The following is a 14,688-nucleotide window of genomic DNA, read 5'->3' on the forward strand; positions in this document are numbered from 1 at the left end:
CCCCGGAAGCATATGCCGGCAGCTTCCTGGCCGCGTGGTTACCATGGTGACAGCCAGCAACAAGCCAGGACAGCAGCATGGGGGGTGATGCTTGTGGATGACAGGTGAGAGCCATCCATTCACACACCGATATGTACATTAGTGGGCTAGTACACAATCATTGCATGAGCCAAATCACCGCTGGACAAATACACACCTCACAACATTTTGCGATGGGAATGAGGGACACCTAGTAGAAAATGTATGTAGCATAGGACACGCCCCCTGCCACACCTTAAAAGGAGAATTTACCAAAAAAAAGGTTAATTAACCACTTCCAGGCCGATTCTGACACTTCGCTCCTACATGTAAAAATCATAATTTTTTGCTCGAAAATTACATAGAACCCCCAAACACTATGGGGCAGATCCACGTACAGCGGCGCATATTTGCAGCGGGCGTAGCGTATCTAAGATACACTACGCCGCTGTAACTTACTTTTTTTCTTTTCGAATCCTCAAAAAATCTGCGCCGTAAGTTACGGCGGCGTAGTGTATCTTTGGCGGCGTAAGGAAGCGCAATTCAAATCGATGTGATGGGGGCGTGTTTTATGTAAATACGTTGTGACCCGACGTAAACAACGTTTTTTTTTAATGGCGCATGCGCCGTCCGTGGGGGTGCGCATGCTCGAAATTAAACCGAAACAGGCCTATGCTTACGACGGTGACGTCATTCTACGCAAATCCCTATTCGCAAACGACTTACACAAACAACGTTAAAAATTACAATTTCGACGCGGGAACGACGGCCGTACTTAACATTGAGTACGCCACAATATAGCAGCTTTAACTATACGCCGGAAAAAGCCGAACGCAAATGACAAAAAAAAAATGCGCCGCCCGGACGTACGTTCGTGGATCGCCTTATCAGGCTAAGTTGCATACACAACACGGAATTCGATGGAAACGCCACCTAGCGGCCAGCGTAAATATACACCTACGATCCGACGGCGTACTAAGACGTACGCCTGTTGGATCGATCCCTCATTCCGTCGTATCTTGTTTTGTGGGTACTTTGAAATTACGCCGGTGTAATTTCTTTGTAGATCTGCCCCTATAAATGTTTTTTTTTTTAGCAAAGACCCTAGAGAATACAATGGCGGTCATTTCAACTTTTTTATCTCACACGGTATTTGCGCAGCAATTTTTCAAACGCGTTTTTTTTTGGGGGAAAAAAAAGCTTCATGCTTTTAAAAAAAAAAAAAACAGTAAAGTTTGCCCAATTTTTTTGCATAATGTGAAATATAAAGTTACGCTGAGTAAATAGATACCTCACATGTCACGCTTCAAAATTGCACACGCTTGGGATTGTCGCCAAACTTCAGTACTTAAAAATCCCCTATAGGCGACGCTTTAACATTTTTTTACTGGCTACGTTTTTTGAGTTACAGAGGAGGTCTGGGGCTAGAATTATTGCTCTCGCTCTAACGTTCACGGCGACATCTCACATGTGTGGTTTAAACACCGTTTTCATATGTGGGTGGGACTTGCGTATATGCTCGCTTCTGCGTTCGAGCACACAGGGACAGGGGCGCTTTAAAAAAAAAGAAAAAATATTGTTCATTTTACTTTTTTTTTTTTCTTACACTTTAAAAAAAAAAAAATGTTGATTACTTGTATTCCTATTACAAGGAATGTAATGGGTAATGCAATGATATGGAATGCTGACCATACACTGTACAATCTGATTGTACAACTGCCAACAGCGGTGTAGTACAAGAGCCCGCCTAATGCAATGATATGGAATGCTGACCATACACTTTACAATCTTATTGTACAACCACCTACAGATCTACCAACAGCTATGTAGTACAAGAGCCCGCCTAATGCAATAGCAATGGGTAATGCAACGATATGGAATGCTGACCATACACTGTACAATCTGTTTGTACAATCTCATTTACATCTAGCAACAGCTATGTACTATAGGATCCTATAAGTCGTCCGTTCGGTGATCCCACCTGCAAAGTTCCCCCAGAGCAAGCAGCTTGCTATGGGGGCACCCGAGGGCAGGATCGCTCCTGAGCCACTGCTCTGTATGTCTATTCACACACAGAGCCACAGCTTGGCTCCGCCCCCTCTCTCTTCTCATTGGCTCACTGGCTGGGATTGACAGCAACGGCCCCCACTGCTGTCTCAGCCCATGAGGAGAGAGAGTCCCCAGTAAACCAAGGCTGTTGCTTACATTGATGGATCACTATGGGGCTCAGATGGGTATTAGAGGAAGCTGGGGGGGGGGGGGGGGGGGTTTACCTTCATGCAAACCTTGAGCCTTTAGAATCACTTGCAGGGGTCTCAAACTGGTGGCCCTCCAGCTGTTGCAAAACTACAACTCCCATCATGCCTTTGCCTGTGGGAGTCATGCTTGCAACTGTTAGCCTTGCAATGCCTTATGGGATTTGTAGTTTTGGAACAGCTGGAGGGCCACCAGTTTGAGACCCATGCTAGGGGCTCTATTTGCATTTGCTTCGTCTTCAACAAGACTTCAATATGGCTTTGAACGCCCAGTCAAAGCCTGTCACTAAGTAAAATGGTTAGCTTACAGTCTTGTTTACACCTTGCTTTGCTTCAGGTTAGCTTCAAAAATTATACCCCATGTAGCTTCAGTCATGCTTCAGTGGTGCTTCAAAGCCTCCATAGAAGTCTATGCAAAGCTTGCTTGAAGCCCCGCTGAAGCTCCACCAAAACCTCATCGAAGCACAAAGCAAAAGCAAGGTGTAAACAGGGTTGTAAGGTAACCATTTTATTTAGTGACAGGGGCTTTGACTGGCGTTCAGAGAGCTTTAACAAAGCTTGTCCGAAGCCTTGTTTTGAAGCAAGTGTAAACTTGCCCTGAGGGTCTCTTTATAAATCATTTGTGGACGAATATCACCAACATTTGTGCAGTCTGGATGCATTTTGGCCAAAACTTCTGTAATAGATTAATTCTTATGATTGTCAGCAGGGCTCAAGTCCTGCGGGAACGCGTGGGAACGGAGTTCCTGCACTTTTTTTACAGCAGGAACGCAGTTCCCTTTGCAGGACTAGAGCAGCCAAGCCACCTGAGCCAATCCTTCACTGAGTGGCGATGCCCAGCTTGACTCACTGTCAGGGGCAGTCGAACCTTGGTAATCTTTTATGTTACTGGCCGCTTCCTGTATATGTGTATTCCGTCACTTCTTTGATGCCACAATGTCTCCTGGGAGCTTTTGTCATTGTTTCCAGGAGACATTGCGGAGGTCTGCCGTGAGTTATCACGGGATTTAGAAAGAACTTGCTTAAAAAAAAAAAATGCGCTTTAGTAATCATGCATATGAGCGTATGATTTTTTTTTTTTTTTTTTTTTTGGTGGGGGAGTGGATCTTGGGTGGAAGTTCCCACACTTTTTTCCCCAGGACTTGACCCCTGATTGTCAGGCTTCATTTACTAGTGGTTGTAATGTGATATATATTCTCATTGAGGTAGTTCAGAAAATCATACCACAGTTTGGCCACTAGATGGTGCTGCCGATCATAGAAATTAATTTATTTCAGAAATTGTGGCCAAAAATGCAATGTCTAGTGTGTATATATATATATATAATCTCCAGGTGAGTTATACCTATTAGTATTTTTTTTAATTGTGCACAAATTGGGCTTTTATTTGCTGGTAAATTGTAACAAATATCCACTTTTTTTATTATATATTATTAATGAAAAACTGATTTTATATAATCCCTAAAACACACTTACAATGACCTTTGACCCCGGAACTGACCTAGGATAAACCCGGATCTAGCCGTTTTATCTTTAATTTATTAATTTACTGAAAATGTATTCAATAAATGCAAAACATTCTTTGACTGGGTTAGGGGAAGAGGCAGGGCAGTGGTGTCACACTCCCTCCAATCAGAGAACACATTGCATTTATTCAGAATATAGAAAGCATTCTCAAAGGGCACCTGCGTTTTGCAGCTGACCTCCTGTTTTTAGAATGCAGCAGGGCAGCCACTCGTTGCAGGACCCGGAAGCAAGTGCATGATCACTGGAGTAGCTGTGACTACTTGATTTCCAGCTTCTAGAGGGATCCTACAGGCAGGACCAATGTTACCACTAGGAAAACTAGGCAGCTGCCTAGGGTGCACTGCCGCTTAAGGTGCAGCCACGGCATGTCCTAAGAAGACAGCAGCACGTACAGCTAACACCTTTGTGATGTGATCTCTTCTCCATTAAAACTTTTTGGATGAAAATCTTATCGATCCATGGTGTGCTGGCAAATATGTACGCTTGGTTTCTCTATATGCCGCCCCTTCTATCCAGGTCTTGCTGCCCCACCGTTTCCTCTGTCCCGGCTCGGCTGTTTCCTCTGTCCCGGCTCGGCTGTCTCCTCTGTCCCGGCTCGGCTGTCTCCTCTGTCCCGGCTCGGCTGCCTCCTCTGTCCCGGCTCGGCTGTTTCCTCTGTCCCGGCTCGGCTGTTTCCTCTGTCCCGGGTCGGCTGTTTCCTCTGTCCCGGCTCGGCTGTTTCCTCTGTCCCGGCTCGGCTGTTTCCTCTGTCCCGGCTCGGCTGTCTCCTCTGTCCCGGCTCGGCTGTCTCCTCTGTCCCGGCTCGGCTGTCTCCTCTGTCCCGGCTCGGCTGTCTCCTCTGTCCCGGCTCGGCTGTCTCCTCTGTCCCGGCTCGGCTGTCTCCTCTGTCCCGGCTCGGCTGTCTCCTCTGTCCCGGCTCGGCTGTCTCCTCTGTCCCGGCTCGGCTGTCTCCTCTGTCCCGGCTCCGCTGTCTCCTCTGTCCCGGCTCCGCTGTCTCCTCTGTCCCGGCTCCTCTGTCCCGGCTCCGCTGTTTCCTCTGTCCCGGCTCTGCTGTTTCCTCTCTTTTTTCATAACTGAGGTATAGTAAACTGTGTTTACTATGGCTCAGTTTATGAATGAACGGGAAGCCTCTGTACAAAGTTGTTCCTGTTCATTCATTCTGTGCTGCTGAGGGCTGTGTCCTCAATCTCCTTTCTCTGTCTCAAACAGTGGCGGCTGGTGCCATGCCTTTAAACGCAGCCACTGTGCCATCAATTGTCACCACTGTGCCATGCCATAAAACGCAGTCACTGTGCCATGCCATCAAACACAGCCACTGTGCCATCAATTGTCACCACTATGCCATGCCATCAAATGCAGTCACTGTACCATGCCATCAAACACAGCCACTGTGCCATCAATTGTCACCACTGTGCCATGCCATCAAACGCAACCACTGTGCCATCAATTGTCACCACTCTGCCATGCCATCAAACGCAGCTACTGTGCCATCAAACGCAGCCACTGTGCCCTTTGTCGCCACTGTGCCCTTTGTCGCCACTGTGCCCTTTGTCGCCACTGTGCCCTTTGTCGCCACTGTGCCCTTTAATTGTCGCCACTGTGCCAATTGATGCCACTGTGCCCTTTAATTGCCGCCACTGTGCCCATTGCCACCACTGTGCCCATTGCCGCCACTGTGCCCATTGTCGCCACTTTACCCTGTATAAACCCCCCCCCCCCCCCCCCGCCACCTACCTTTCTGGGGGTCAGTCATCCTCCTTCCACGTCCCTTGATGTCTTCTCCCGCCCTCGATGACGCTTCAGCCAATCAGGTTAACAGAACCGGTGAACCTGATTGGCTGAGACGCCTGTCAGTCTTATCTAAGGAACGCACCACCCGTACGTCCCTTAGATAAGTTTCCGGGAGCCGACTACAGCCTGAGGGCTGTACTCGGAAAGCCGCTGGCTCTGATAGGCACTTCCGCACAGCCAACCAGCTGCCGTTATTCAGGTGGCCGGCGCTCACCGTCCGGCCATCTGAATAGTCGGCGGCAGAGGCCGGCAACAATAACATAGATTCATGCAATGCATGAATCTATGTTATCAGTGGCGGTGCGAGAGCCAGAGGGGTCGGCGCTCCAGCGTCCTCTATAGACGCACCGCCACTGGTCTCAAAGGTGAAATATTAGAGGTGTTTAGACCCCCGATATTTCACCAAAGCCCCCCAACGGGGATCCTAGAAAACAAACAAGAAATAAAATGTAAAAAAAAAAAAAATAACAAAAATAAACAACTACTGACACCAATGGAGTGAAGCAGGCGAAATATAACTAAAATACACTAAAACCAGTAGTTGCCATTATTTGTGATTTGGTTAAAAAAAAAAAAATGGGCTGGGCCTATTTTTCCTCAGTCTGGGCCTACTTCCTACTGTGCCAACAATCCACATACCGCTGCAGGATTGGATGATGTTGGCTGGAGAAATTTAGCAGTTTCATGTTTTGTTGTTTTAATATTTTCTACTGTTTTTTAAAATTGTTTTATTTTTGGGGTGGGGGGTGCAAGTAGCTGGTCTTTCCTAGGACACAAAACAGTTTTGCACCGGCCCTGCCCACAGGTATGGAATTCGCATAGTTACATTGGTCCAAGCTGGACTAATGTAACTATGTATAAGGTTCCTATACCTGGAATTCTTTAACCACTTAAGGACCCTTTCACGCCGATATACGTCGGCAGAATGGCACGGCTGGGCACATCCACAAACAGGTACGTGGCTCTTTAAGCCCAGCCGTGGGGTCGCGGGCGCGCTCCCGCGACCCGGTCCGAAGCTCCGTGACCGCGGGACTCGCATACCCGTTCTCTGCTGGAGTCCCGCGATCGGTCCCGGAGGTGAAGAACGGGAGAGCCGTATGTAAACACAGCTTCCCCGTTCTTCACTGTGGCGGCGTCATCGATCGTGTGTTCCCTTTTATAGGGATACGCAATCGATGACGTCACACCTACAGCCACACCCCCCTACAGTTGTAAACACATATTAGGTCACACATAACCCCTTTAGCGCCCCCTTGTGGTTAACTCCCAAACTGCAGCTGTCTTTTCCACAGTAAACGATGCATCTTAAATGCATTTTTTGCTGTGGAAATGACAATGGTCCCAAAAATGTGTCAAAATTGTCCGAAGTGTCCGCCATAATGTCGCAGCCACGAAAAAAATCGCTGATCGCCGCCATTATTAGTAAAAAAGAATTATAAAAATAAAATAAAACTATCCCCTATTTTGTAAACGCTATAAATTTTTGCGCAAACCAACCGATAAATGCTTATTGCGATTTTTTTTTTTACCAAAAATAGGTAGAAGAATACGTATCGGCCTAAACTGAGGAAAATTTTTTTTTTATATATATTTTTGGGGGATATTTATTACAGCAAAAAGTAAAAAATTTTGCATTTTTTTCAAAATTGTCGCTCTATTTTTGTTTATAGCGCAAAAAATAAAAACCGCAGAGGTGATCAAATACCACCAAAAGAAAGCTCTATTTGTGGGAAAAAAAGGACGCCAATTTTGTTTGGGAGCCACGTCGCATGACCGCGCAATTGTCTGTTAAAGCGACGCAGTGCCGAATCGCAAAACCTGGCCGGGTCCTTTAGCTGCCTAAAGGTCAGGGTCTTAAGTGGTTAACATTCTTTGTAGAACTTTTTCTGATTCTTTACTTATTTTCTTTAGGTAACATCACATGAATTTCTGAAGGAGTCACTTATTGAAGTCAGTTTGCAGACTGTTGTATTCTTGGATCTCCAGCCTACAGGATGCCGATATACATTAGAAAAGGGCCCTTAGAAATCCCTCCGGGTTCTGAGAAGGACTGGGCCAGTGAAGAACATGAGGATTATTTCTTGAGGGATCCAGACCAAGCACGGGACTCTCTCCCACAGCCGTATCGCATGATCGCAAAAGTGGTAGAATGTCTGATTGACCAAGCTATTGAGCTCATCAAGATACGGGAACAGAGCCGCGAAGAGGAGAAACTCAAAAAGAAAACCGACATCTTCCAGCCAGCTACTGAAATCCACGTAATTATATAAGCTGCCTTTAGCTGGCCATACACTGCAAGATTTCTCTCATTCAACCCTTCGACCCGAATGTTAGAAATCTGTCTATTCCCCTTATCATACAACCGATTGCACACCTTAAACATGCCAAACTACTTTTATATTGCCCAGTACAGTAAAAACTTGGTTTGAGAGCGTTTTACAAGACAAGCAACATTTTTAAATACATTTTACCTTGATATACAAGTGATGTCTTGATATAAGAGTAGTGTCATGTCACAACAGAGTATAAAAGAGAAGAGAGGCGCCTCTAAGTGTAGCAATATGGTTGAATTTAATGAAGGTTCAACATTTAGCAACTTATTGCTACACTTAGAGGCGCCTCTCTTCTCTTTTATACTCTGTAGCTCCTGATGGATTTTGCTTCTAATCCCCTTGTGGAGGCTTCCATTTGTGGATGGACATTTTATGGTTACACAACTTATCACATTGCTATAATCTTTTTATATGGACTATAAACTGAAGGACTTATGAATAAATGGTTGTGGAACGAATCATTTGAGTTTCCATTAGGGTTGTCCCGATACCACTTTTTTAGGACCGAGTACGAGTACCGATACTTTTTTTCCAAGTACTCGCCGATACCGAATACCGATACTTTTTTTTAAATGTGTCCCCAAATGCAGCGATGTCCCCCCCACAAATGCAGCCATGTCACCCCACAAATGCAGCCATGTCCCCCCACAAATGCAGCCATGTCCCCCCACAAATGCAGCCATGTCCCCCCACAGATGCAGCCATGTCCCCCCACAGATGCAGCCATGTCCCCCCCATATATGCAGCCATGTCCCCCCGCATATATGCAGCCATGTCCCCCCGCATATATGCAGCCATGTCCCCCCGCATATATGCAGCCATGTCCCCCCGCATATATGCAGCCATGTCCCCCCCATATATGCAGCCATGTCCCCCCCCATATGCAGCCATGTCCCCCCCCCCATATGCAGCCATGTCCCCCCCCCCATATGCAGCCATGTCCCCCCCCCCCCATATGCAGCCATGTCCCCCCCCCCCCCCCCCCCCCCCCCCCCCATATGCAGCCATGTCCCCCCCCCCATATGCAGCCATGTCCCCCCCCCATATGCAGCCATGTCCCCCCCCCATATGCAGCCATGTCCCCCCCCCATATGCAGCCATGTCCCCCCCCCATATGCAGCCATGTCCCCCCCCCATATGCAGCCATGTCCCCCCCCCATATGCAGCCATGTCCCCCCCCCCATATGCAGCCATGTCCCCCCCCCCCCATATGCAGCCATGTCCCCCCCCCCATATGCAGCCATGTCCCCCCCCCATATGCAGCCATGTGTCCCCCCCCCATATGCAGCCATGTCCCCCCCCCCCCCATATGCAGCCATGTCCCCCCCCCCATATGCAGCCATGTCCCCCCCCCCCATATGCAGCCATGTCACCCCCCCATATGCAGCCATGTCACCCCATATCCAGCCATGTCCCCCCCATATCCAGCCATGTCCCCCCCATATATGCAGCCATGTCCCCCTTACCTACATGCTGCCGTGCCGCGCCGCCACTTGGTTAATACGGGCGGGGAACATTACAGCTTTCATTTGAATAGCTGTAGTCTTTTGCGCCACGCTGCGTATAGACACTCCCCCTTGCTCGGGATTGGACAGTTCACCCGAGCAAGGGGGAGTGTCTATACGCGGCGCGGCGGGAAACACTACAGCTATTCAAATGAAAGCTGTAATGTTCCCTGCCCGTATTAACCAAGCGGCGGCGGCAGCGGGGATGCGGCGTAGCGGGGGGGGGGGGGCAAGTATTCTATTTAGGCATCGGGGGTATTTGCGGGAGTACAAGTACTCCCGCAAATACTCGGAATCGGTCCCGATACCCATACTAGTATCGGTTTCGGGACAACCCTAGTTTCCATTATTTCTTATGCAGAAATTTGCTTTGATATACAAGTGCTTTGGATTACAAGCATGTTTCTGGAACTAATTATGCTCACAATCCAAGGTTTTACTGTATAATGTTTTTAAAGTGTGAATATTCCATTTAGCTTCTTCTTTTTTATTATTTATTTATTTTTTTAAGTTTGATACACCATTCTGATCCTTTTTAATATTTTTTTCATGTATTTCTCCACCTGTTGAGATGTTTATTTTATTACTTTTAGGTATCCAGAAGAGTTAATTGTGTGGCTGCAGGGGAAAACGGATCGTTCTTATTTGTCGGCCTCTCTGAGGGTTTGATGGTTTACAGCTTGTCGGGTGGTGACTGGATCTGTGGCTGGGAAGCAGATAAATTAGAAGTGTGCAGCCTGAGTATATGTCATGTGAAAAATCTCACCTACCTGATTGGCACAGTGGATAACATGGGTAAACATTTGTCCTACATAGTGTTAAACATGAATACTTAAAAATGTTTTTTTTTTTTAACCGCTTAAGGACCGCCTCCTGCACATTTACTTCGGCAGAATGGCATGGCTGGGCACATGCACGTACAGGTACGTCCTCTGCTAGTGCCCAGCCGTGGGTTTGCAGGCACGCGCCCGGGACTCAGTCCAAAGCTCCATGACCGGGGGACCCGATCGCCACTGGAGTCCCGCGATCAGTCCCCGGAGCTGAGGAACGGGGAGAGCTTCCCCGTTCTTCACTGTGGCGGCATCATCAATCGTGTGATCCCTTTTATAGGGATACACAATCGATGACGTCACACCTACAGCCACACCCCCCTACAGTTAGAAACACATATTAGGTCATACATAACCCCATCAGCGCCCCCCTGTGGTTAACTCCCAAACTGCAATTGTCATTTTCACAGTAAACCATGCATTTTAAATGCATTCTTTGCTGTGAAAATGACAATGGTCCCACAAATGTGTCAAAATTGTCCGAAGTGTCCGCCATAATGTCGCAGTCACGAAAAAAATTGCTGATCGCCGCCATTAGTAATAAAAACATTTTTTTTAAATAAAAATGCAATAAAACTATCCCCTATTTTGTAAACGCTATAAATTTTGCGCAAACCAACCGATAAACGCTTATTGACATTTTTTTTACCAAAAATAGGTAGAAGAATACGTATCGGCCTAAACTGAGGGAAAAAAAATTATATATTTTTTGGGGGATATTTATTATAGCAAAAAGTAAAAAATATTGCATCTTTTTCAAAATTGTCGCTCTATTTTTGTTTATAGCGCAAAAAATAAAAACCACAGAGATGATCAAATACCCCCAAAAGAAAGCTCTATTTGTGGGAAAAAAAGGCCGCCAATTTTGTTTGGGAGCCACGTCGCATGACCGCGCAATTGTCTGTTAAAGCAACGCAGTGCCGAATCGCAAAACCTGGCCGAGTCCTTTAGCTGCCTAAAGGTCTGGGTCTTAATTGGTTAAATAAATGTTTCCAACTAGCCCACCCTATCAAAACCATCTATGTCCTAACACAGACCTGTTTAAAAAGTTGCAGCCAAACCAAAGCACACTTTCCATTTCACATCTCACTTCTTTGGGGCAGGATCACGTGTGGTTGGATCCATGGACAACATGCATTACACGCATTTTCATGCACTTTTTTTTTCAGGCACTCCTGTTGAAGTCTATGGGGCCAAAGATGTGCAAATTTACCCGAAAAGGAGCTCCTGTACTATTTTGAGCGATAGGTGCCTGAGCACTCAGGTGTAAACAGACATGATTTTAAAAAAAAATGTTTTTTTAATGTTTTCAATTGAAGCCTATGCCCCGCACACACGATCGGAAATTCCGACAAGAAAAGTCAGATGTGCGTTTTGGTCGGAAATTCCGACCGTGTGTATGCTCCATCAGACTTTTGCTGTCGGAATTTCTGCCAACAAAAGATTGAGAGCTGGTTTTCTATTTTTCAGACGCAAAAAGTTCCTATCGGAAATTGGAAATAAAAACATATTAAGAGCCCACTGACTCAGGTTAGGCCGCTCAGGACAGACAAGACAAGGCTACCCTCCAGTGGGTACCCCAACAGGTTGCCACAAAAATAATGTGCATACATGGAAGGAGCACCAGACCAAAAAAATTCCAATTTAATTTATTGATATTGTGCTAAAATACATCCAACGTGTTTCAGGGGTCAACAAAACATAATATAATGTAAATATAAATGTGACTTGTATGTTATCCGTGATGTTTGCATGTTTTTTTCTGCAGTGATCATACAAAACAAAACAGGCTTTCCCATAGATGAATCGAAATTCAGTTGGAACCATCTATGGCCGACTTAAGTGTATCATGTATTTAATAGTTTGCAGTACTGTACAAGCCAGCTGGCAGCAACATTGATACATGTAATAATACAGGATTTATATAGCGCCAACAGTTTATGCATCGCTTTACAACATGAGAGCAGACCGTTTAATACAATTTATTACAATTTGAATACAGCCTCTAAAGCAGTGGTTCTCAACCTGGGGGTCGGGACCCCCTCGGGGGTCAAATGATGATTTGCCACGGGTCACCAAATCCATGGCTGTTCCTGAACCCCACACCGCTTTACCAGCGTTTTCAAGGCCGCCCAACAGGGCTGTTCCTGGAGCCCGCTGCCGCCCACTCAGCCTTTTCGCAGCTGCCCATTCAGTTCACGGCATGGACGGGGGGGCGGAGACTAGAGGTCAGCTGACTGGTGAGGAATGTGAAGTGGAAAGGGCTGGAGGAGACCCTATCTCCTGATTTTGGCATATGGGTCACTCCTGCGAGACACCATGAACCCGGAGACACAGTGAGTAACACTGCCTGTGATTATAGTTGCCATTAAAAGTCCCCACTAAAGTTCTCAGATCAGCAGATGACCTTGGTCAAGAGCACCTAATTTGGTTGATCAGAACTCCCTCCAGCATGGCTACACTTCCCATTCCCTCCACCCCCCCCTCCCCCAACAAGGAGTAAGAAAAGGAATAAAGAGAGAATACATGGAAGGGAGAGGAAAAGAGGGGTAGTAACAAAGAAAAAGGGAGAGAAAGAATATAAGAGAACAAGAAAGACGGCTAGAGAGAGAGAGAGATGGGGAACAAAAAATTAGGATAGAGAGATAAAAGAGAGTGGTACATTTTAAATTGTGGAGTGGAAGGGGTTAGGGGAGCAAATTACTTGCCACGCTACAATTTTTTTTTTTTTCTGTTAGGGGTCCCCGCAAATTCGGAAATTTTATCAAGGGGTCACTAGAAAGGTTGAGAACCACTGCTCTAAAGCATATAGGTGATGTATTGTAATAGTACCATCATTCAGAATTTTTGTTGAATTTATAGAAATCGGAAATTTGGTCCCCAAACCAAACAACCAATTGTATAGTTTTTGATTAAATTACAGATATTCTCCTGACGAAGCGGCACTAGTCAGCGAAACTAGTTGAGATGTTGCTCGTGACCCCCCAATCCCACTGTATTTTTCCCCTCATGGGGACCATTATACTGGTGATACATATGGTTGTCACAATGGTTTTAAACTGTATAGGATTTTGTGTGTTTTATTGTGTTTGTATTAATAAAAATTCCATGTATATTTTTTTTATATACATGTCTATACACTTGACTTTATCCACTTACCTGTACCGCAATAGTACAATTTAATACAGTAAGAATTATTTGAGCTTACAATCTAAGAGGGAGGATCAAGAGATAGAGAAAGTAATAACTGTTGGGGATGTGCTGATAAAATAAATATACAGGGCCAGATACACAAAGAACTTACGGCGGGGTATACATTGATACGCCGCGTAAGTTCTACGATGCGCCGTCGTATGTTTGTTTTGTATCCACAAAACAAGATACGACTGAATGTGGGCTAGATCCGACTGACGTACGTCTTAGTACGCCGTCAGATCTTAGGTGCATATTTACGGTGGCCGCTAGGTGGCGCTTCCGTTGATTTCCGCGTAGAGCATGCAAATTAGCTAGATACGCCGATTCTCAAACGTACGTCCGCCCGGCGCATTTTTTTACGTCGTTTATGTAAGGATTTTTTCGGCGTAGCGTTACCCCTGCCTCTATGAGGTGTACGCAATGTTAGGTATGGACGTCGGGACAGCGTAAAATTTTCCGTCGTTTGTGTAAATCGTTCGCGAATAGGGCTTTGCGTAAGTTACGTTCACGTCAAAAGCATTGACTATTTGCGACATGATTTTGCGCATTCGCACTGGGATACGTCCATGGACGGCGCATGCGCCGTTCGTAAAAAGCGTCAATTACGTGGGGTCATACCAGATTACCATACAACACGCCCACTCCAAGCCTACTTTGAATTACGCGGGCTTACACCGGCCGATTTACGTTACGCCGGCGCACATATGGGAGCAAGTGCTTTGTGGATACCCTACGAGCCACTCTGAGTTACAGCGGCGTAGCGCATATGAGATGCGCTACGCCCGCCTAAATATACGCCCGTTTTTGTGGATTTGGCCCACAGTTGTTAGGTGGGGGCAGGATAGGCCTCTCTGAAGAGGAGGATTTTCAGGGATTGTCTAAAAGTGGACAGAGTAGGAGATAGTCGGACAGTTTGGGGTAGGGAGTTCCTGACGATGGGAGAGACTCTGAAGAAGCCATGGAGGCGAGCATGGGAAGAAGAAACAAGGGAGCTAGAGAGCAGGAGGTCTTGGGAGAAACAAAGAGAACGTTTTGGTTTTTATTTAGAGACTAGGTTAGTGATGTAGCTGGGGGCAGAGATGTGGATCACTTTGTAAGTTATTGTTAGTATCTTGAATTAAATTTTTTGAGCGCGTCACAGCAAACATTGGCAGAGAGGAGTAGCAGACACAACGGTGTGTAAGGTGGATAAGTCTGGCAGCAGCATTCAAGATGGACTGAATGGGGCATAGGCT

At 46.3% G+C, this 14,688-nt stretch overlaps 1 protein-coding gene across 1 annotated transcript in view; it reads left to right on the forward strand.

Moving 5' to 3' along the window:
- The first annotated feature begins 15 nt into the window (after positions 1-15).
- Positions 16-14,688, forward strand: part of WDR93 (WD repeat domain 93) — a 130,267-nt gene continuing 115,594 nt past the window's right edge. Inside the window, exons 1-3 of the mRNA XM_040342418.1 lie at positions 16-104; positions 7,502-7,848; positions 10,022-10,223. Of these exons, the coding sequence (XP_040198352.1) occupies positions 7,585-7,848; positions 10,022-10,223 (466 nt within the window). The 5' untranslated portion in view covers positions 16-104; positions 7,502-7,584. The remainder of the gene's footprint in view (positions 105-7,501; positions 7,849-10,021; positions 10,224-14,688) is intronic.

Source organism: Rana temporaria, chromosome 3 (genome assembly GCF_905171775.1).
Source record: "Rana temporaria chromosome 3, aRanTem1.1, whole genome shotgun sequence".
NCBI classification, from domain to species: Eukaryota; Metazoa; Chordata; class Amphibia; order Anura; family Ranidae; genus Rana; species Rana temporaria.